Source organism: Anolis carolinensis, chromosome 1 (assembly GCF_035594765.1).
Source record: "Anolis carolinensis isolate JA03-04 chromosome 1, rAnoCar3.1.pri, whole genome shotgun sequence".
NCBI classification, from domain to species: domain Eukaryota; kingdom Metazoa; phylum Chordata; class Lepidosauria; order Squamata; family Dactyloidae; genus Anolis; species Anolis carolinensis.
This window is the reverse complement of record NC_085841.1, coordinates 249045036-249069064: the sequence shown is the minus strand read 5'-3', so window position 1 is coordinate 249069064 and position 24029 is coordinate 249045036. Positions and strand designations below refer to the sequence as shown.

The window sequence follows — 24029 nt, the reverse complement described above, 5'->3', positions numbered from 1 at the left end:
CCAAGCCATCAGCTATGAAGAATATATCTGTAAATTTAAGTCACATGCTTTTACAAATGGCAGACAGGAATAAAAAACTAACAGATCCATCCATTGTCATTGACTAATTTTGTATTTACCATATATAGTCAAGTATAAGCCGACCCGTATATAAGCCGAGATGCTTAATTTTACCACAAAAATAGTAGGAAAACGTATTAACTTGAGTATAAGAGAAGGGTGGGAAATGCAGCAGCTCCTGGTAAATTTCAAAAAGAAAAATAAATATACATACCCATAAAATTACAGTAATTGAGGCATCAGGACGTTAAATGTTTTTGAATATTTACATTAAAATGTAATTTAAGACAATAATAATAATAAGACTTTAATAAGACTTTAATAAGGTAAGATAAAACCCGGCTTATACTCGAGTATATACAGTAGTGCTCTAAGAAACTATTCTGAGGCTGCAGGAAGAACGAGACATCTCATTTGGAGATTTATATGTGGGAATTGTCTGTAATCCACGATACAGTCTGTTCTTTTAAAAAAAATTGCTGCAAAGGGACAGTCAAAAGTGAACGGAAAAGGTGATCCAGCTCATTTTTTCTGGGTTGTATCCAAAGAGAAAATGCTGTATAGCAAACTGGAGGGGGTGGGGGTTATAAATAAAATAGTGATGGTCGATGAAGAGAGATTCCAGAATTATTATTTCTACTTACTATCAGTAAAGAAGCAAATAGGGCTATATTACAGGGATGTACCTATGAAGGGTATTGCCTCTGCCATTAGAATTCAGCACCTCACATTAAATTCTCCTTCAGTCCCTACATTTGTAGCTCTGTAGTAATTTAAAACTTCATCTGAGCATTTAGAAACAGATTGCAGAGACATTCAAAGAACAGTGGCAAACAAAGTGGCCAAGACAATGCAAATAAACCAAATTTAGGAGGTGTAAGGTTGAACAAATGTTGATGCTTCACTCTCTCCGATGCTAGAAAATTGGGTATTGAAGGGAAAATGTATTAATGGGCAGAATTCTTACTGGGAGGGAATACTTTCATTTTGATTCTCCCTCTCCCCCCCTCTCTCCACAAACACATGCTCAAACAAACATATACACATTCAGATTCAAAATATAGTTTTATAAATATGTTTGAGGCATAGTGTTCTATGGCACGAAAAGATAGGAAATGAGCAAAAGAAATTATGGGTTGTTTGTTCATCTGCAAGATTTTTTAGCTAGACCAAACATGGTTTCTAATATAAACCATGCCTTACATGTGAATGAAGCCACTGTGAAAGCACTTAGGGTTTGTTTGGTTTTTTTCGTGTCAGGAGTGACTTGAGAAACTGCAAGTCGCTTCTGGTGTGAGAGAATTGGCCATCTGGAAGGACGTTGCCCAGGGGATGCATGGATGTTTTGATGTTTTTACCATCCTTGTGGGAGGCTTCTCTCATGTCCCCGAATGGAGCTGGAGCTGATAGAGGGATCTCATCCGCGCTCTCCCTGGGTTGGATTCGAATCAACAGCCATCAGGTCAGAAACCCAACCTTCAAGTCATCAGTCCTGCCAGCACAAGGGTTTAACCCACTGCGTCACTGGGGGCTCAGCTCTTAGGGTACAACATACTGACCCAAGAGTGCTCACTCTTTATGGAATACTATAAGGTGCATTATGTATTTGTCCCTTATTTTTAAAAGAATAGATAGTATCAAAACTCAATGTGATCCAAATCTATAACCCTTGAATTGCCACACACTCTGCTGCAAATTCTGATTATTATTGCCATAAGGATTCCTTAGAGTGGTTGAATTTGGAAATGTCTAAGCAACTGGATACAGGTTGGAGTCTCTCTTGTGTATCTTTCGGTTCTCGTACAATAATACACACACCCACTAAAGCAGATGACAAGAAGTGACATTGCTGTCTTTATTGAGAAAATATTCCTGCTTCCAACTGAAAATGGTGTCTTAGAAATCTCCTATCTCTCCGAGCTTAGCAAATATGGGGTTCTTCCCTGCACTACCTGATGGGAACTGTTGGGAGCGATCACAGCCCATGAGGCAGGCGCTGCACTGGCTTGCCTGAAAGCTAGCTCAATCACTCCTAGAAGTCAGCGACTCACCTTTGGCATCTGATTCATTCCCAGTTTCTGGGCTTGAATATGTGGCAGCTGTGCACTTGGCTGAAGCACTTTCATCAGTCTCTCTCGCTGTTGCCCATTGATGTCCAAGAGCTGACTAGTTTCAGAGGCAGGCTGATATTTGTCACTTAGGTTTTTCAAGGTGAGGTGACGTGTCCTCCTTCTGAGCAATCTTTTCTTGCTCTGAAAAGGACTTTCGCTCCCCTGGAGGGGTGGAAGAGGGCCTTTTCTCCTACTTTTTGGAGCACCCTTACATTCTGCAGATGTCTCCTCCTCAAACCATGCCTTTCCACTTCCAGCTGATATGTCATTCCTCTCAGACTCTTCTTTCTGTTGATCATCAAGTATCCTATTTTTCTGAGATTTGCTCCTGCTTGTGTAGGGCCTGCTTCTCCCACGAGACTTGCTCCTCTTCCTGTGTAGCTTTCTTGTCCAATTCTGCAGGTCTTTTCTTTTCACTGGATGCCCCCTGGCACTATAGGAAGTCAGTAATTCATGGGGATCTGGCTGACTGTCAGTAGACTTGCTCCTTGTGCCATTTAATACCGTTCCCTTGTCTAGTTTAGAATCTAATGTGGACCCACCTTTCTTGCTTTTGGATTCCAGTTTTTCATCCTTCATTTCTTGGATCTTGTAACTTTTTCCAGCACAGGGATTATTTTCCTCAGCACATTGTTCCCCATGTTTTTTAACAGAGGATTCTCTGTTTCCGGCCTGAGATTTGCATTCAAAAACCGCCTTGTGTTTCATGGAATCCAGAGACCCCTGCATTGGCCTCTCTGATCTGTGATGGACCTTGTCATGCCTGGACTGTCCCCCCTCTGACCTAGGTTGTGCTTTTTTAGTTCTGCCGTGTCCTTCCTGCTCAGCATGCCCCTCCTCTGCTCTGTGCTGGCTCTTGTTGGTCTTCAGAGGATCTTCATCCATCCTACCACAGTTCATCTCGCCTGGCTTAGGAAACACAAAATAATCTTTATCTGTTTTGGGACTTCCCTCATCCGGCTGGCCTTGTCCCTTATTTGTCCTAGCATACCTCTCTTTCGGATCACATTTTTCCGCCCCAGGCATTGGGAATTCAGAAGACCTCCCCCCTGTCTTGGGACCGCCACCCTTATCTGGTCTGATGTGCTGCTCTCTGCCCTTTGAGGTATCTGTTTGGTGATGCCTGGCATGGGTCCCAGGGGAACCTTTGTTTTCCTGGGTTTGCCCTCCTTCAACCCAGTGACGGCACTCCTCTGCCCAGTCTCGCCATTTGCTTGCCCAGCACCGCCATTCATCTGCCCACCGACGCCTCTCCAAGGTCCAAACACGCCACTTATTTGGGCAAAAGTGCCTGCTGTCTGGCCTGTAATCCCAGTCGTTTCCTGTTGGTTGATTAATTTCTCTGCCATAAACTGGAATGCCTGTAATGAACAAAGTGCACTGGTCATTCAAAGCAGTGTTCCAGCAAGAGAGCCTTAAAAATAACTGAAAGAATAGCACTCATGTTGAATTCATGTCCACCATAATTGGACCGTTATCTTCTGTAAATAAAAATGTAATGTCTGTCCGTTAGAGACACCATATCTCCCAAATTATTCCACCAATGGCTATGAAATTTGGACACAACATAGCATTCGACCTGGCGAGTGTTTTAAGCCTATTCTCACAAACCTAACCCACTTGAGAAAGGTAAAAACAAAGTCTGAAGCAATGACCAATCAGTTTTTGTTTGTTTTTTTCGTATCAGGAGCAACGTGAGTTGCTTCTGGTGTGAGAGAATTGGCCGTCTGCAAAGATATTGCCCAGGGGACGCCCTGATGTTTTTTGATGTTTTTACCATACTTATGGGAGGCTTCTCTCATGTCCCCGCATGGAGCTGGAGCTCATCCGAACTCTCCCCGGGTGGGATTCGAACCTGGCAGCCTTCAGGTCAGCAACCCAACCTTCAAGTCACAAGGCTTTGCAGGGTTGTTGTATGTTTTTCGGGCTGTGTGGCCATGTTCCAGAAGTATTCTCGCCTAACGTTTCGCCCACATCTATGGCAGGCATCCTTAGAGGCTGTGAGGCATGGATAAACTGGGCAAGGAAGGAAAAAATATATATCTGTGGAGAGTCCAGGGTGTGACAAGAGGCCTTTGTCAGTTGGAAGCCAGTGTTAATGTTTCAGTTAATCACCCTAATTAGCATTGGAAAGGTTTGTCTCTTGCCAGGGGGGCATCCTTTGTTAAGAGTCATTAGCCGTCCATGCCTCACAGCCTCTGAGGATGCCTGCCATAGATGTGGGCGAAACGTCAGGAGAGAATACTTCTGGAACATAGCCACACAGCCCAAAGACATACAACAACCCTGTGATCCAGGCCATGAAAGCCTTCGACAACACATTGAAAATCACAAGGCTTTAATCCACTAGGCCATCGGGGGCTCCATAACCAATCAGTCACAGATGGCTCCTCCCCTTAGCAACAGCTAAGCACTCCCCTTAGCAACCATCGTAAGAGACGGCCCCTCCCCTTAGCAACGGCACAAGCAATGGCCAAGCAGTCTCCACCCTTTAGCAACCGGTATGGGCCGGGCCGCACAGCAAGATGGGAACGGATTCTTCGAGTCTTTTTTTCCCTCACGAAGGTCTCTCCCAAAGGAGAGAGAAGGACTTCAGCCACTTAAGCAGAAAAAGAAAGGGAAAAGGAATAGGAAGGGGCCTGAGGCTGTCAAGAATGGTGGGAGATGAAGTCCAAAACACCTGGAAGGAGGGCCCAAGTTGGCACAGGCCTGTTGCGCTTCTTTATGTTATACAGCAGGCCTGGCCCAACTTGGGCCTTCCCTCCAAGTGTTTTGGAACTGAACTCCCACCATTCTTGACAGCCACAGGACCCCTTCTTTTCCCCCTCAAGTGCTTAAGTGGAAAAAGAAAGGAAAAAGGAATAGGAAGGGGGCTGAGGCTGTTAGTAATGGTGAGAGCTGAAGTCCAAGACACCTGGAGGGACAGCCCAAGTTGAACCAGGCTTGTAAGAGAGAGAGAGCTCTGCTCATGCCCAGAGGCACCCTGGTACCCGCCCCTTTCCCTCCCTCCTCTCTCCTTCCAAGGATGTTGCCCAGGGGATGTCCAGATGTTTTACCTAACCAGACATGAGGAGATATGGAGAACATGTACATCTATTCGCTTAGTCATTTAAATGAATTTATATCCTGCCTTGCTCCCAAGATGGGATTCAAAGCCGTTTACAATCATGTAAAAGATTAAGCTGAAACATTTGTTTAAAAAGGTAAAGGTAAAGGTTTCCCCTGACGTTAAGCCCAGTCGTGACCAACTCTGGGGGTTGGTGCTCATCTCCGTTTCTAAGCCGAAGAGCTGGCGTTGTCCGTAGACACCTCCAAGGTCATGTGGCCGGCATGACTGCATGGAGCACCGTTACCTTCCCACCGGAGCGGTACCTATTGAGCTACTCACATTTGTTTACATAAGTTAAAAAGAATTTTAAAACAATATAATGGAACAATATTTTTTAAAAACATGATTCAATCATATTTAAAATATAATTTCCAACAAAAGATTAAAAATATAGCACACTGCCTCAGACATGGACAAACTAATGCTCCCTGATTAAAATTCAAAGGCCAGACTGAAAGGCTTGGCCAACTGAGCCATTTGTTAAATGGCAGTGATGTGTGAACCCTTGAATCTGGAATTCAGAGAAATGAGATGAGATCTATCTATCTATCTGGCATCAGGACATATCATGCTTGCTTGGTTGATTAATATTTACTTGCTGAATTGTCGTGTCTACAATTCAAAAAGGAATAAACTTTTTTTTTCCTGTTTAGTCATGTTGGGCTTGAACGTTATACAAAAAATTAATTTTCAGGGTTAGGGTCAGTTTTCAATAGGGTTAAGAGTATTTTCTGAAAATCCCACTCTTCTGATAAAACAAACAAAACATTTAACACTGGCCACGAGATAAAATCTTGCCCACTTCACTTTACCATTAACATGGATAGATACCGTCTTCCCGTCCTCTTCAACTTCCAAGTACTTGCTTTCATTCTCAAGATGTCTGAAGGTGGAAAATGTGATGAAAGGGGGAGAAAACAAACATTTCTTGGTGTCTTGGTTTTTAGACTTGTTCCTGTGGTTATTTGGGGCATTGATTCAGAAAATTGCATTGCATAGATCATGGGCCTCTTCACACAGGCCACCAAAATTGTCACACGTCATTGTGAATCTGGCAGTGTTTGGCAGGACAGGTGAGAACCCATCACCCCATGCCCCATATAATCCGACTTGACAGTCACCACCTTCCACGAGGGGGAGCGTCATCCACCCAGCTTCCCTTCCTTGTCTCAAAGGCAACAAGGGAAGCCTCCGGCATGCACCAGACCTTCTATAGTTTTACAATGGAGCCCCGCCGGAAGTAGTTCAGTGACATCTGATGGGAGCTGGTGGGCTCTGTCGTAAAACTATAGAAGATCTAGTTCATGCTACTGAAACTAAGGACATCTGATGAGGTCACATATCAGCTCTAGTTTTTAAATATGATTACCATGGGTTTTCTATGGGCGAGAGATAGCAACTGGTAGATGGCATGTGTTCTGTATCTGATAAAGTGGTGACATATTTGGAATCAGCAAGTCAAATATAGAAACCCAGAAACAGGGCTAATATTGAGGCAACCAAATGTGGTGTTAGCCAGTGTAATGTGTGTCAAGTTGTTCCTGCCTGCCAAACTGTGCCACAAAAATGTAATGTGCAGATCTGATAAATGTGGATTTATTATGTGTGAGTATGAATGGAAGATGACTGAATGTGAGCTAGTATATTTGAAGACACCAGTTTGTAGATTAAGGCCTGCAAACCATTAACTACCTGCTTGCTAAATTGTAATTAAAAGTTACTAATAAGACCTGAAATAGCTGACCTGCTTGGTAAACTGTGATAAGAACTGTGATAGTGATAAGAGTTAAGGAAATGTTTACAACTGTTAAGAAAGAAGTCAACACAGAGCTGCTTATGTTTTATAACACCAAAAAAAGAAGATTCAACATCTGGTCCAGGATATTCCAGAATGGAAGACGTCTATCATTCATTTACAACTTTGGAACAACATCAGCAAAATACTGCTATATAAGTCCAGAAAGTGTGACAGACAGCGATGCTATTCACCCGCTATGCTCTGCTCCATTGGGAGGGAGACAGATAGTGTACGTGTCAGATCTACTATGGGAAAGCAGGATTCTGGTCACTTTTCAGGCCTCCTTTTCTCATGGGAAGAGAAAGGAGTGCGTTTTGGAAATGTTCTTTTTGGAGTTTTGGTGTTTTGATGTTTTGGAACTATGTGTTGGCAGGCTGCAGTGGAAGCTGGGTCTGGCCTAAGCAGGTGCTTCTCCAAGGAGAGAGAAAGGATATGGTAATATTTGGATGTATGCATGATGATGGATGCATGTACATGTGTGTGAATGCTGAGTGGAAAATGTAACCCATCCTTTGTCTGTTTGTTAGCCAATGTAACTGTAGGTTGTTTGTGAATCCAATGTAGTTGCATAGAATCTGTATGTCTGTATGTCTAATGTCATTCTTTGTTGTTCTGTAAAAGTTTTGCTATACCTCTCAAACTGAAATTGCAATAAATGAACCTATGCCTAAAGTTATTGAAAAGTTATTCATAACAAAACAAGGTAAACATCCTTTAGAAGGCAAGACTTCTTATTTATGCACAATATACTATATTTATACACAAACACATATGAAGATATTCTTGCACACTATTTTAAACTTCACTGGTTGTTCCATCACACGGAAAGATCTAGCTGGGGTCAGCAACTGTACTGTGAGGGGCAACCCACTACATATAATCATTAATGGGTTTAAAATGGCCAGAACTTTTATTAGTTATTGCATATAGAGGGTTGACATAATATAAGGTAGTGGTTCTCAACCTGGGGTCCCCAGATGTTTTTGACCTTCAATTCCCAGAAATCCTAACAGCTGGTAAACTGGCTAGGATTTCTGGGAGTTGTAGACCAAAAACATCTGGGGACCCCAGGTTGAGAACCACTGAATTAAAGCACAGAATCAGTTACTGGGCAAGATGAGTATTGGCCTATTCTTCTCTAAGCCTACATGTGGTCTAATTTTGAAAGAGGCAAGATTTTGAGCTCCCCCACCATCTCTGAAGATCATATGGGTCTTTTCAAGAATCTGGAAATATGGCAGATCCACCAGTCCCTGAGATAGTTTAGCCTACCACACAGTTCTATATGAGGACCTCATCTACCACCAGGTGTTGACTGTCTTCATAAGCACATTTATGGATAGCACCATCCATGAAATAGGTAAATGCAAATGAAATAAAATTTGAACCAACCTCTTTACTAGAAAAAAAACACATTCCTGTATACAGCATTTTCTTCTAAATTCCACAATTAAACAGATAAGATCTATCCCTCCAAGATGCTGTCAGACTTCTAAGCTCTCCAATCTTATTGGAGGAGAGGAGAATATTTGGATTAAAGTGCTATACTTGTGGAGAATCTCCCTACCTATATGAACCTGCCTGAATCTTGAGGTTTACATGTGAGGTCTCTCTCTTGGCACCCCCTTCCCCTGCGATCATCACAGGCCCCTCTAGTGAGGACTCATGAGAGAGCTTTCTGAAGGCCCTTCCACTTAGCCATATAACTTAGAATATCAAGGCAGATAATCCACAATATCTGCTTTGAACTGGATAATCTGAGTCCATACTGCCATATAATCCAGTTCAATGTGGATTTTATACAGCTGTGTGGAAGGGGCCTCAGTGGCTGCTCTCAGGCTCTGGAATTCCCTCCAGAGGAAGCTAACCTGGATCCTTTCACCAGCAAGCAAAATGAACAATGGACAATGGTAAGGTATCATGGAAAGGATAGTCTAAAGCATCTGGAGAAGCAAAGGTTTCCAATCTTGTCTTAAGAGAAAGCGTGGTAGGAAAGCATTCTCTTTGCTCCCTTACCTTTTAGTTGTGATTCTTCTGCCATTGACAATGGCCGTCATGATAGAAAAGTGGTGAAATCTTTTGGGCGCACTGAAGAAGGATACAGAAAAATCTGAAATAGAAATTACTAATTGATTCAGTGTTTTCTGGAAGTTAATCCAAGAGCCCAGGTTTGTTGTACTGGTAACTAATACTGTTCATAGCAATTTCCAGGTATGGTTACAAATTACCTGAAGAGGAACGTTTTCCTGTGAAAAATATTTTGATGCCGTCTTGATCAAACACCGATAGGTGTTTCTCAGCCTCTGCTTTCTCTAAGGCAAGACAAAGAGAGACCATTATGACTGTTCAGTGCAATGATAGGTCAATGTAAATACAATGCTTGTTTAAACAGGCAGCAATGAGACTGTCACTACCCTGTTTCCCTGAAAATAAGACATCCCCTGAAAATAAGACCTATAGAGGTTTTGCTGAATTGCTAAATATAAGGCCTCCCTTGAAAGTAAGACCTAGCAAAGTTTTTGTTTGGAAGCATGCCCGCCAAACAGAATACCAGGGCATGCAGGATTGGTAAATGTACGTACCATAGATTGTTGTACATGGAAATAATGGTAGTAACAAGAAATTCTTAATAGGAATCAGTTTTTCTAGTTATGCTGGTTTGTGATGACAGCTACTGTACAATATATGATAAATGTTCATTTTTTTGTTCAACAATAAATGTGAATTCTTCTTAATAGAAAAATAAGACATCTCCTGAAAATAAGACCTAGTGCAACTTTGGGAACAAAAATTAATATAAGACACTGTCTTATTTTCAGGGAAACATGGTAGCTGTTCCATCTTCTCTTCCGAGGATCTTTGTGAGAATTAAGGAAGGATATCACCTTCCATTTACAGCAGATATGTTTCCTTGGAGAACAAAAAAAAAATCAACTCCTTCCATTTACACACTCCAGCCTTGTCTGAATTGACCATATTTGTGAAAAGGTAGGGAAAGATGTTCTTTTTGTGTTCTGTCAAAAATTAGAATATGCCGGTCTCTGTTACTTTAAATTCTAACAGCTGTGATTAAAAAACAAAGCCAAGGCTTTCCCGACTGTACTACAGTTACTTGTTTATTCCAAGCTACTTCTATTTCTGTCAAGATGGAGTTCCAAAAAATCCCTCATAGTACATATTTACTGATCATCTGGGGAGGCCCTGCTCTTGGCCCCACCGAAGGTGTGATTGGTGGGGACAAGAGAGAGGGCCTTCTCAGTGGTGGCCCCTCGGTTGTGGAACTCCCTCCCAAGCAATATTAAGTCAGCCCCCTCCCTCCTGGCCTTCAGAAAGAGAGTCAAAACCTGGCTTTGGGAGCAGACTTTTGAGAAGTAGTATTGTGCAATAAGTTTACTTGAAATCGTGCAATTGACCTTGGATCGGCCTTAGACCTTGCTTTTTGGATGATGTGTCTTAACATTGGACTGTATTTTAATTATGTTTTTATGTATGCTTAATTTTAAATTTAATTTATTTCATGTTTTTCTGCTTTAGGCACTATATAGTGCTGTTTGTAAGCCGCCTTGAGTCTCCCCAGGGGTAGAGAAAGGCGGGATATAAATATGGCAAATAAATAATGGCAGTAAACTACTTTCTTTCAATGTGAGGAGTACATTCCTGAACCTTTTAGGCTATGGGCTATATGCATTCATTATTTATTTATTTTATTTATTTCCAACATTTATATCCCGCCCTTCTCACCCGAGGGGACTCAGAACGGCTTACAACAATGGCACTAATTTGATGCCTACACAAAATCAAAATTACACAGTCCATAAAATCAATTAAAACTTTTAAATGCAATATAATTTTTTAAAAAACATATAGTCAGATCCATATAGTCAGACCATTGCCAACTACCCCACCAAACCCTTAGTGAAACCACTAGACTTGACCAAGTTGTTGGATGCAGGTTTTGTCATCTCTCTAAAGAACTCACTTGTTTCTTTGAAAGTGTCCTTGCTGCTTCCATCATAGTGGTCACGCGTGTTTTCTGGAACAGAAAGCAAAATTAGAGGGAATTTGCAGCAATATTGTTATTTCTAATGTTGTATGATTCCACTTTTAATGTTGATGTCCTTCATAACAACCAAGAGATTAACCTGTGAACCTGGATGTCTCCGACAACCATAAATCCAACCTCTATTCAACGTTGGGAATCAAGATGTTGTTCAATTGCAAATCCCAACATTCCTTACTGTTGCCTCTACTTGTCATGGCTGTAGCTTCAATCTCCCACCCTCTATCTGTGTACTATGTGTAGTGGAAGTAATAATTTACAAGCAGTGTACAAGTTTAATGTCATTGTTTTGTCGGTGTGGTTATTTCCACTCTCAGGGAGACGGGGAGCCTCGCAAGAAGTTACAGAAAAGTAACAAGACATGCAGCAATTAATAGAACAAGTTAACTCTGAAATATCATATCAAGCAATGGCAACACACTACTTTGCAAGTGCTATAACCAATAATAGGAAACTTACTTTTCCAAGTTGCGAGTATGGGAATTGGGCATGTATTACAAGGCCTTTCTTAAGAATGGATTTTGATAAAAACTATTTATGCATTTCTAGTTCGGCAATAGGAAAACAAGGAGCATTGTATTATCCTGCTACTAGGACGATGGGGTGTCAAAATACAGAATGGCTGTAGATCCATCTTTCTTGCAAAGCTCAATCAGAATAAGCTCAGAGATTTAGGGATATAGATATATCACCTATATCAATTACCTATAGTACAAAGGATGAACTTTTCCTGTTCTTGCAAAAAATAATCCCAAAGGGTGTACCAAATCCAACACGGTGATTATAAACAGATTATGTTCTGTCTAGAGGGAAACTGTAGGAATGGGCTTACAGCAAATGCCCTGAAAGATGAGCAAAAATGAGCTTTTTCCCATGGCTGAAGTGAATTTGGAGGAAATTATTCTACTCTGTATGGACCTGTTTCAAGCCTTCCCAACCTGGTGTTGTCCAGATGTTTTAGTCTCCAAATCCCATTAAGGCCTAGCCAGCTTGCCTAACGGTCAGGAATGATGTAGGAAAAAAACTAGTTTGGGAAATGCTGGCTTAAAAACCAAGCGATAATTTACATAGACTGATTTAACACATTTTGTGTCATCTATCATTAAATTCAATTCCACAGTGGTTTAAAAGGTTTAATATCTTTTAATGATGTTTTGTACTGTTGATCAATCAGTAAAAATAAATGAGTGGGATATCACTTGGCAACAAGGAAAACGAATGGCAATGCTAGCAAGAAATTGGATTCCTTACTATCTGAAAGGACTTTGTAGGCTTCCACAATCTCCTTGAACTTCTGCTCAGCTTCCTTCCTGTTTTCTGGGTTTTTATCTGGGTGCCATCTGAGCACCTTACTCCGGTATCTACATAGTTCCATGAGATGCAAAAGACACGATTGGTTATGTATACCTGTTAGAATTACATGACCATCTTTATTTTAAGAACTTCTCATTTTCCACGTGACACATAACTAAGTTGTAATGGTGATGGGACTATAGCCCATTACTCCTGACCCAGGGTGAAACTGAACCTCTGAGAAAAAGTTACTTTTGTGGATGACAGCTCCCAAAATTCGTCAGCCAGTAGGGGTGCGGTGAGCTATCATCCAAAAAAGTGGCTTTCTCAAGTTCTGTAATACACTGTATTAAATATTTAATGTCCCATTTAAGGTAATTCTCATGTTTTTTCTTGTATGAGCAAACATGGCTCCAATCTCGACTGGGACCATCACACACCTGGTTTTTATGTGACAACCATCCCCACAATAAGAAAAGAAGAGAGAGAGAGACACTCCGTTGGAGGTACCCTACTGCAACTTTTGCTACTGTCATCAAGCTAAAGATTTGCCCATTACCCAGAGCTACCAAGAGAAACCAAGTTACTTCATATCAGACACTATTGCAGTGGTTCTCAACCTGGGGTCCCCAAATGTTTTTGGCCTTCAACTCCCAGAAATCCTAACAGCTGGTAAACTGGCTGGGATTTCTGGGAGTTGTAGGCCAAAAATGTCAGGGGATCCCAGGCTGAGAACCACTGCACTATTGGGATTTGTTAGCAGAGAAATAAATGAAGCTGAGAGTGAGAGATAAGGATTGGATGCTGGTGATATGGTACAGAAAGGGTCAGTTTTATCACCACCCAGTCTTAATTGTTTACTGCCCTAATCTCCAGCACTTCATTCCTATTGCTAATTCTATTACCTTGCATTTTTGCACATGCCTGCCTTCCTTGACAATTTTTAATAGTTCCACCTTTTGTTCTGATACCTGCTAATGTATTTTATGAAGGTTTTTTTATTGTTAATTGTTTTAATTATATATGTTGTTATTGTGTTCTGCATTTATTGTTGATTTTTGGGCTTGTTGGTCCCCATGTGAACCGCTCCAAGTCCCCTCGGGGAGATGGACACAGGTTATAAATAAAGTTTTTAAATTATTATTATGAACTGTCAGAGGATATATCTTACGCTTTTTTGATATCGTTCATAGAGGCACTCTGTGGGACATCCAGGATTTTGTAGTAATTCGCCATGATGCCCATCCATCCAGTGCACAAACTGGCAGAGAAGGAGCCAAATCTGAAAATCAATTGGAATGTGTTACGATTTCTTGAGATACATGGAGACAGATTTTATTAAGTCTTGGAAAATTTGCCACAAGCCCCAACTAGAAAGGAAACAAAAATAATTGTTACATTACTCAGAACAGAGTCAAGAAATCAGAAGAAGACAAGGATTATGAAGGAACTAGATAAAATTGTTGTTGGGTGCTTTCAAATAATTTCTGACTGTTCAGCCATTTCTGACTCTAAGGTGAACCTGTGATGGAAGTTTCTTGGCACGATTTGAATGGTTTGCCATGGCCTTCCTTTTAAGCTGTGAGAGTGTAACAATCAGCTGCCCAAGGCAACTGTCTTAGGCCCTTTCTACACTGTCCTTATATCCCAGGATCTGATCCCAGATTATCTGCTTTGAACTGGATTATATGTCTCCACTGCCATATAATCTGGGATAAGTAGATAATCTAGGATTGGATCCTGGAATTACAAGGACAGCGTAGTAAAGGTAAAGGTTTTACCTTTACATTAAGCCCAGTTGTATCCGGCTCTGGAGGTTGGTGCTCAACTCCATTTCTAAGCCGAAAAGCCAGCATTGTCTGTGGATGTCTCCAAGGTCATGTGGCCAGCATGACTGTATAGAGCACCGTTACCTTCCCGCCGGAGCGGTACCTATCAATCTACTCACATTTGCATGTTTTCAAACTGCTAGGTTGGCAGAAGCTGGGGCTAACAGTGGGAGCTCACCCCGCTCCCTGGATTCAAACCTGGCAACCTTTCAGTCAGCAAGTTCAGCAGCTCAGCGGTTTAACCCGCTGTGCCACCAAGGACTGTGTAGAAGGGGCCTAACTCTACTTAACTCCTAGTTTGAACATATCATTTTGAAACTACCTGTCATTTTAAAGTTTAGAATATATTATAGTTGAATTAATAATCAAAAAGAAAAACTGTTTCTAATATTTTCCTCAGTTGTGCTAGAGAAGAAAGGAATGGATATGGAGGAATCCAAGACACCCCCCCCCCCCATCTTTATAGAACTAAACACTGGATTAGTGTTATGTCGAAACATACTCAATGGCCTGGATCCTATTGTTAGTCCCAACCAAAGCAGAACCATTTAATTGGTGGGATTTACTTATGTGTTCACTCATCATTTTACAATTAGTTTGATGGGTTTCCTTTAGTCAGAATTAAGCAATTGAAATCAGGCCAGCGTGTTGCCATGGTTAATGGCATAATACATAATTTCAGCACATAATAGTGCCTGAAGTCATTAATCCGTGGATGGTGTTTGCTGTTATCCTCTCTCTGTTAAGCACTTTCCCAGTATTATGCAATTTTATACACACCTACACAGAGAGTGAGAGGAAGAGAGAGAGTACTTAGCAACAGTTGGGCACTAGCTGAAAATCTTAAACAAAGTTAGCTGTAGGTTGGCCTTTTCCCAAGACTAGCTAGGAAGCGCTCTAGAAAAGGCCTGAATGACCCTTTCGGCCTATTGTTCTTTGGCTCAGGGTTGAATGGACACTTCAGAGCTTTTGTCAGAGGATGCATGCCGCCAAAACTGACCCCCAAAACAAAACACAAGATGGTTACATCTTTTTACCATGTGTGTGTGGGGTGGGGTGGATGCAGAATGGTACCAGTGGTTTTCAACCTTCCTAATGCCCCGACCCCTTAATACAGTTCCTCATGTTGTGGTGACCCCCAACCATAACATTGTTTTTGTTGCTACTTCATAACTGTAATTTTGCTACTGTTATGAATTGTAATGTAAGTATCTGATATCTAAGATGTATTGTCATTCACTGGACCAAATTTGGCACAAATACCCGATACACCCAAATTTGAATACTAGTGAGGTTGGGAGGGGGATTGATTTTTTCATTTGGAAGTTGTAGTTGCTGGGATTTATAGTTCACCTACAATCAAAGAGCATTCTGAACTCCACCAACAATGGAATTGAATTAATCTTGGCACACAGAACTCCCATGATCAACTAAAAATACTGGAAAGGTTTGGTGGGCATTGACCTTGAGATTTGGAGTTGTAGTTCACCTACATCCAGAGAACAATGGATTCAAACAATGATGGATCTGGACTAAACTTGGCACAAATACTCAATATGCCCAAATGTGAACACTGGTGGAATTTGGGGGAAATAGACATTTGGGAGTTGTAGTTACTGAGATTTATAGTTCACCTCCAATCAAAGAGCATTCTGAACCCCACCAACAATAGAATTGGGCCAAACTTCCCACACAGAAACCCCATGACAGGCGGAGAGATCTTCAGCCTCCTCTGCCAAAGGAGGTCCTAAGACCATCAGTAATATGTGTTTTCTGATGGTTTTTGGCAACCCCTCTGACACCCCCCTCGCGACCCCCCCAGGGGTCCCAATCCCCAGGTTGAAAAACGCTGTGCTAGTATCACCTGCCCATTAGTCTCCATTCTCCCCTTCTGATGTGTCTCTGCAACCACCAAAGTTTAGTCCGTCAGTCTAGATAAGTCCAGTAGGACGTTTCTTTTACAGGGCTTCCAGGTCTCAAGTCCTGGCCATGAATCTCAGAACCAAGACCCTTTTTTCCAGCCCCCAAGGCAAGGAGGAGGAATCTCAGGGCAAGACCAAATGTATTTGTCTTTTCTTTATTTTGAGACTTGATGTTTGTTTTCTTTGAATGGTATACCCTGTGCAACTGAAGGTAAAGGTTTTCCCCTGACGTTAAGTCCAGTCATGTCTGACTCTGGGGTTGGTGCTCATCTCCATTTCTATGCCGAAGAGCCGGCGTTGTCCGTAGACACCTCCAAGGTCATGTGGCCAGCATGACTGCATGGAACTCCGTTACCTTCCCACCTCAACAGTACCTATTGATCTACTCACATTGGCATGTTTTCGAACTGCTAGGTTGGCAGAAGCTGGAGCTAACAGCGGGCGCTCACTCCGCTCCCGGGATTTGAACCTGCGACCTTTCGGTCTTCAAGTTCAGCAGCTCAGTGCTTTAACACACTTCGCCACCGGGGCTACTAAGTTAGTGCCTAATATCCCACACTTTAGAAAATTAGAAACATGACCTTAGCAACATCACCAGAGTCTACTCCCAGGACATCACAAGGACTCATCTCTAGGATTTCAGATTTGACTGTGAAACCTTTCATCCTGAGACAGCCCTGACCTGGTAACCCTATACATTAATGCAAGACTTTTGGATCAGAAGGCTAACCTTCTAATCTCTAGCAGTTATGTCTGGAGAGGTGATGAGGCTTGGCCACCTGGCTACAGAGAAAAAACTTGAAAATGAATACAAAGCATCTATCTATCTGCATTTCAGAAGCCGTTGGCAAGGGGAATTAAGTAAGGCTACCATCTGTTCTTGGGCAATTCCTCCCGATTTCCACAGATATATAAATCCCACTTTCCTAGTTTCCAACAGACCTCACACCTCTGAGGATGCCTGCCATAGATGTGGGCGAAACGTCAGGAGAGAATGCTTCTGGAACATGGCCATACAGCCCAGAAAACTCACAGCAACCCAGTGATTCCGGCCATGACAACATAATTCCTCCCCGGTTCAACTCCTTGAAATCCCCCGTGCCATGTCTCTTTTTCCATCTCTATTTCTACTATTCTCCATCTCCTTGCTATTTCAGTCATCCAGAAACACCGTTTCACAATCCAATTGATTCTCAACAAGATTCAAAGGCCAGTTCTTGCCTGTTCACTCAGGATTAAATTGTTAGAAAAAGAAGCACGCCTATAAAACATATATTGTAATTACCCTTCTAAAAATGCATATTATAATGTTATCACCATGCCTACACTTTTATTTTATTTTATGCAAATAGAGCTACACCTTCTGAATGCCTATCTAGTGCATAAAATCATCATGATTTGAATTATAGTGGTTCCGTGCACAGAATAATATTGGCCGGAAATATACATTATCCTAAGAGATTATAAGTATGCTCACACTACACAGTTATAGTGCTTTGATACCACTTTAAATGCCAGGATTCCATCCCATTCTGAGATTTGTCTTTTTCTGAAATACTTAGAATTTCCTGTGTGGGAGCTCCTATACACCAGGAGTTCCTGGGAACTTCATCATACTACAAATCCCAAAATTTCATAGGGTGGATTCATGAAATTTTTATAGTGGCATTGTAGTGCTTTAATTGTGTGATACAGATACATCCTTATTTCAGATGGGCTGGGAGATGGTGTTCAGACCGAAACAGAATTCTGCAGTTAATGAATCAAGGTTACGATGAAAAAGATATGCACTAATATGTAGCCAAACCCTGCAAACATTAACTTTAAAGGAAAGCCCACTAAGTGTGCATCTACACCATACAGTTAATGCCTGAATATTGTCGATGTAATGCAGGCATGGGCAAACTAAGGCCCGGGGGCCAGATGCTGCCCCCTGGGCGCTTACCTCAGGCCCTCCAAATTTTCCCTGTCATGCCAAAAAGACAAAGGAGAAAGGCATGCAGCAGCTGAGAGCCCTCCTCTTCCTCCTGGCATGACGCCGGTGTAAGCGGCCCTATCCTTATGTCAGGAGGACAGCTCGAGGAAGGCATGCAGTGGCTGAGAGGCCCTGGAGCACTCTCAGCCACTACGTGTCCTGCCTTCCTTTCGACATAAAGATGGGGTGAGCAGTCCTGTCCTTATGCTGAGAGGACAACCTGAGGATGACCCAGGCCCTCCCCAGCCTCCTCCTGGCCCTGCCCCGCCCAGCGCATACCCAGCCCCCCCTTCCTCCTGGCCCAGCCCTCTCAGCCATGCCTGCATTGTGGCCCCAAGACAAAAATCTTTGCCCATGACTGATGAATGGCACAGTTACACAGTTACATGACCCAAGTGGTTATGCGGATTAAACCGCTGAGATGCTGAACTTGCTGAATGAAAGTTCGGCACTTCAAATCCGCGGACCAGAGTGAGCTCCTGCTGTTAGTCTCAGCTTCTCCCAACATAGCAGTTTGGTCCAAGGTAAAGGAATATGAAAGGAAAAGAAAATGTAGCATTCTTTATTAAAGAACAATTGTTTCTTTTTTTCCCTCTGGGCCTCTCTTTCTCTTGGAGAAGTAAAGAATAGCCGATTTATTTTATGTTAAAGACAAGACTTCTTACCCTCAACAAAGACTTTTTCTGAAATTAGGAATCGCAAAGGCTACGATGGAAGTCAATTTTTTTTTAACTTTTCTTTCCCCCCACAATTTTTTATATATAAAATAAAATATATTTACCTTTTTCATATATATATATATATATATATACACACACACACACACACACACACACATACAATACAGTCTCACTTATCCAACATAAATGGGCCGACAGAACGTTGGATAAGCAAGTATGTTGGATAATAAGGAGGGATTAAGGAAAAGCCTATTAAACATCAAATTAGGCTATGATTTTACAAATTAAACACCAAAACATCATGTTATACAACAAATTTGACAGAAAAAGTAGTTCAATACACAGTAATGCTATGTAGTAATTACTGTATTTACGAATTTAGCACCAAAATATCACGATGTATTGAAAACATTGACTACAAAAATGTGTTGGATAATCCAGAATGTTGGATAAGTGAGACTCTACTGTATATATATACATACATACACACACACACACACACATATACCTTTTTTTCTTCTTTTCCTTTTTCTCCCTTTCTTTTTTTCTTCTATCTTCTCTACGTTTCCTTTTTGCTTTTCTCTATTTTTCCCCACCTTTCTAATTAAAAATTGTTCCCACTCTTTCAATGTATTTCAACTTTATATATACCAATAATATATATATATTTTAAAAGAAAACATGCAAATGTGAGTAGATCAATAGGTACTGCTCTGGCGGGAAGGTAATGGCACTCCATGCATTCATGCCGGCCACATGACCTTGGAGATGTCTACGGACAACGCTGGTTCTTTGGCTTAGAAATGGAGATGTGCACCGACCCCCAGAGTTGGACACGACTAGACATAATGTCAGGGGCGGGGCCAGGAGGGGGCAGGGGAGGGCCTGGGTCATCCTCAGGTTGTCCTCCCAGCATAAGGAAGGGACTGCTCATGCAATCCTTATGTTGAAAGGAAGGTGGGACACGTGGCGGCTGAGAGTGCTCCAGGATCTCTTAGCCGCTACATGCCTTCCTCAAGCTGTCCTCCTGACATAAGGACAGGGCTGCTTACACCTTTAGCTTTACCTAACAACATAGTAGGTCAAATTCCCTAGTCTTTTATCAATCACTAGCTTTGCCCGGCCACGCGTTGCTGTGGCTTATGGGAATCCTTCGTCGATCAGGTGGAATAGCAGTGAATAGCCTTGCAGTCTCAAAGCCTGGCCATTTTCTGGAGTAGCTGGAGCTTTTTGTTGTATGAACGTAGAGGCATGGATGAGGGGTTGTGCTGCCAAGTTTAGTGTTTCTGGGATGTGTAGTTTTGTTGTTTTGTCCTAGGCCGAAATTTCATTACCCTTTTATATATATAGACTAGCTGTGCCCGGCCACGCGTTGCTGTGGCGAAGAATGGTGGTATGGGAAATAAAGTATTGAGGAATTGGTGGTAGTTAAGGTAAAGGGTAAACGTTTTCCCCTGACGTTAAGTCCAGTCGTGTCTGATTCTGGGGGTTGGTGCTCATCTCCATTTCTAAGCCGAAGAGCCATCGTTGTCCGTAGACTCCTCCAAGGTCATGTGGGATGACTGCATGGAGCGGCGTTACCTTCCCACCGGAGCAGTACCTATTGATGCACTCACATTTACATGTTTTTGAACTTCTGGGTTGGCAGAAGCTGGGGCTAACAGTGGGGGCTCTGTCAGTTCCCCCAATTCAAACCTGCGGCCTTTCGGTCCAGAAGTTCAGCAGCTCAGCGCTTTAACATGCTGTGCCATCAGGGGACATTATTTCCTAAAGGTTGTGAATATACAATATTTCTGATTGGTTTTTTTTGTCTGTTGGAGGCAAGTATGAATGCTGCAATTAGGAAAAATGATTAGGATGTAATGGCCTTGCAGATTTAAAGCCTAGCTGTTTCCTCCCTGAGTGATTTTTTTGTTGGGAGGTGTTAGCTGGCCCTGATTGTTTCCTGACTGGAATTACCTTGTTTTCAGAGTGGTGTTGTTTGCGATATTTTATATGCTTCTACTGTCTGTGGCCCTGAGAAAACAGAGGATTGGCCAGACTTTGATGATGGGAATCCTTTGTTGGGAGGTGTTAGCTGGCCCTGATTGTTTTCTGTGTGGAATTCCCCTATTTTCAGAGTGTTGTTCTTTATTTAGTGTTCTGATTTTAGAGATTGTATTGTTCTGTTTTATTATACCACATTAATTTTTATATATTCTGATTTGAGTGTTTTTGAATACTTGGAGCCAGATTGTATTCATTTTCACGGTTGACCGCAACACAATAATAATAATAATAATAATAATAATAATAATAGTAAGGGTAGTAATGATAGTAATAATAATGACTTTGGTAATACATAGTGCTTCACTGCCTTCTCAGCTTCCTTTCTGGAAGAATCCTTTCTCGGGAGGTGTTAGCTGGCCCTGATTGTTTCCTTTGTGGAATTTCCAATTTCCTTGCTTTATTTACTTTCTTTATTTCTTTATTACTGTCCTGGTTTTAGAGATTATATTGTTCTGCATTATTCTATCCTAGAAATTATTTCATATCAAAGTAGAATCTCACTTATCCAACATTCGCTTATACAATGTTCTGGATTATCCAACACAGTCTGCCTTTTCATAATCAATGTTTTTGTAGTCAGTGTTTCAAATTCATTGTGATATTTTACTGGTAAATTTGTAAATACAGTACAGTAGAGTCTCACTTATCCAACATAAGTGGGCTGGCAAAATGTTGGATAACCGAATATGTTGGATAATAAGGAGGCGTTAAGGAAAAGCCTATTAAATATCAAATTAGGTTATGATTTTACAAATGAAACACCAAAACATCATGTTAGACAACAAATTTGGCAGAAAAAGTAGTTCAATACGCAGTAATGCTATGTAGTAATTACTGTATTTATGAATTTAGCACCAAAATATCACGATATATTGAAAACATTAACTACAAAAATACGTTGGATAATCCAGAACGTTGGATAAGCGAGTGTTGGATAAGTGAGACTCTACTGTAATTACTACATAGCATTACTGCGCATGGAACTACCTTTTCTGTCAAATTTGTTGTATAATATGATGTTTTGGTGCTTAATTTGTATAACGATTACCTAATTTGATGTTTAATCAGCTTTTCCTGAATCCCTTCTTATTATCCAATATATTTACTTATCCTGCTGGCCTGTTTATGTTGGATAAGTGAGAGTCTACTGTATATTGATCATCTTATATTATCTGCTTAGAACTGGATTATATGAGGCCCCTTCTTCACAGTTGTATAAAATGCACACTGAAGTGGATTATATGGCAGTGTGGAGTCAAGATAATCCAGTGCAAAGCAGATAATGTAAGATTATAAATGGGTTATATAGCTGTGTGGAAGGACCTTGAGTCTACACTGCCATATAATCCAGTGCAAATTAGATAATCTGTGGAAGAAGACTAAGTGAGGCCTAAATTTGCCTGTCCCCTAACTGAAACCTGGCTGTCCCTTGGTTGCTAGGCAACGAAGTGGGCAGAGATTAGCCCTCTAAACTGGCAGCAATTGGATAAAAACAATTATTGCTCTCCCTCTAATTAGGACTTTATTTTTCTTTTCTTTTTGTTGTATCAACCTTGAGGCGTGGATGATGGGTTGTGTTGTCAAATTTCGAGGTTGGGGGGCCTGTAGTTTTGTTGTTTTGTCCACTGCCCTGATGCCATCACTCTTTTATATATATAGATTAAGCAAGACTTATGCTTAATTCATCTAATTTCCTTTTGCTCGCATAATAGATTTCTTCCAACCACCATGGCTTGGAAGGAGATATAGAATATAACATTTTATGTTTCAGTTGTACTGTAAAGCTTTTTTCATCAACCTTCATTCCTATTACTTAGCGCCTAGCAATTCTGTTGACATGGAATGAGACGTTCCTGTTTGTGGACATCTGTCTTCTTTACTGAACCACCCCACCTTTCCGGTCCTTTCTTTTATCGTTTCTTTCCCCATATTTTATATGACACTTACCTTTTCTTTTCTTACTGGATGGCTGGTCCTTGGAGCAGTTATTACCCCGTTATATCACTGTAGCCAATTCTTAAGTAATTCTCTTGAAGTTCAATTCATTCTTCTGCTTGCCTAACGAGTGATAAAAATTTACACCTATTGTAAAACTGTGAATAAAATGCTGATTGCAGAAAGTAAAGACAATCATAGACTCTTAACATTAACTAGCTCAATTGTGCTACATCGCTATTTAAAAGAAGATGTGTCTCATCATTCTAGGACAATGGCCATTAAAAAGGTAAACACATTGTTTTTACACCAGTACAGTTAGGTGTAGTACAACCGTAGTCGTTACCTTGTTGCCAACAGTGATAAATCTATTAATTATAAAACCAAATGGTTCTGCAGAGAGATGTGGGCACAATTCTCTTCCTACAAAGCAAAACAAAACAAAACAAGGTTTTAATAAGATAAAATTAGCCAGTCTGCGTGGGAGAGAAGGAAATGTAAGTCAGCGAGACAGCAGGGCATATTGTTCTCCAACCGTCCACGGAATGGAACCTTCTGATGAGCGGATCCAAATTCCATGCACAAAACAACAATGGTGACCTCACACGCATGCAATGGAACCAAGGCCCTGAAATCCATTTTGCTTTGGTCTTGGGCACCACAATTCAAGGAGGATATGGACAAGCTGGAATGTGTTCAGAGAAGGGCGACTAAAATGATCAAGGGTTTGGAAATCAAGCCCTGTAGAGGAATGGCTGAGGGACCTGGGGACCTGTTTAGCTTGAGGAAAAGAAGGATGAGAGTGGGCATGATTTTTTTTTTCATGTCAGGAGTGACTTGAGAAACTGCAAGTCGCTTCTAATGTGAGAGAATTGGCTGTCTGAAAGGACATTGTCCAGGGAATGCCTGGATGGTTGATGTTTTTACCATCCTTGTGGGAGGCTTCTCTCATGTCCCTGCATTGAGCTGGAGCTGACAGAAGGAGTTCATTCACTCTCCCCGGCCAGCAACCCAACCTTTTGTAAAAGCGCTCAAGACTTGGCTGTTTGGTTGTGCATTTAAGTAAATCAGATCAAATTTGCCAAATAGTCACTGTTGAATGTTTTTAGGTTGAATGTTTTTATGTTGAATGTTTTTATGTTGAATGTTTTTTATATTGTGGAATGATATTTTAAATTGTAAGTCGCTCGGAGCACTCTGGTGGAGAG

The 24029-nt window shown here is 41.4% G+C and overlaps 1 protein-coding gene across 1 annotated transcript; it reads right to left on the bottom strand.

Annotated features, from left to right (window-relative positions):
• Window positions 1-1891: 1891 nt before the first annotated feature.
• Window positions 1892-23361, bottom strand: LOC134295313 (uncharacterized). The gene is made up of 9 exons (XM_062967402.1): window positions 23168-23361; window positions 22834-22944; window positions 13603-13713; window positions 12390-12499; window positions 11058-11111; window positions 9307-9390; window positions 9095-9188; window positions 6093-6163; window positions 1892-3532 (listed from the first exon to the last, which is right to left on the bottom strand). Exons 3-9 carry the CDS (start codon window positions 13674-13676, stop codon window positions 2100-2102), a joined length of 1920 nt encoding a protein of 639 aa, XP_062823472.1. The 5' UTR covers window positions 13677-13713; window positions 22834-22944; window positions 23168-23361; the 3' UTR covers window positions 1892-2099.
• Between the last annotated feature and the right edge of the window lie 668 nt (window positions 23362-24029).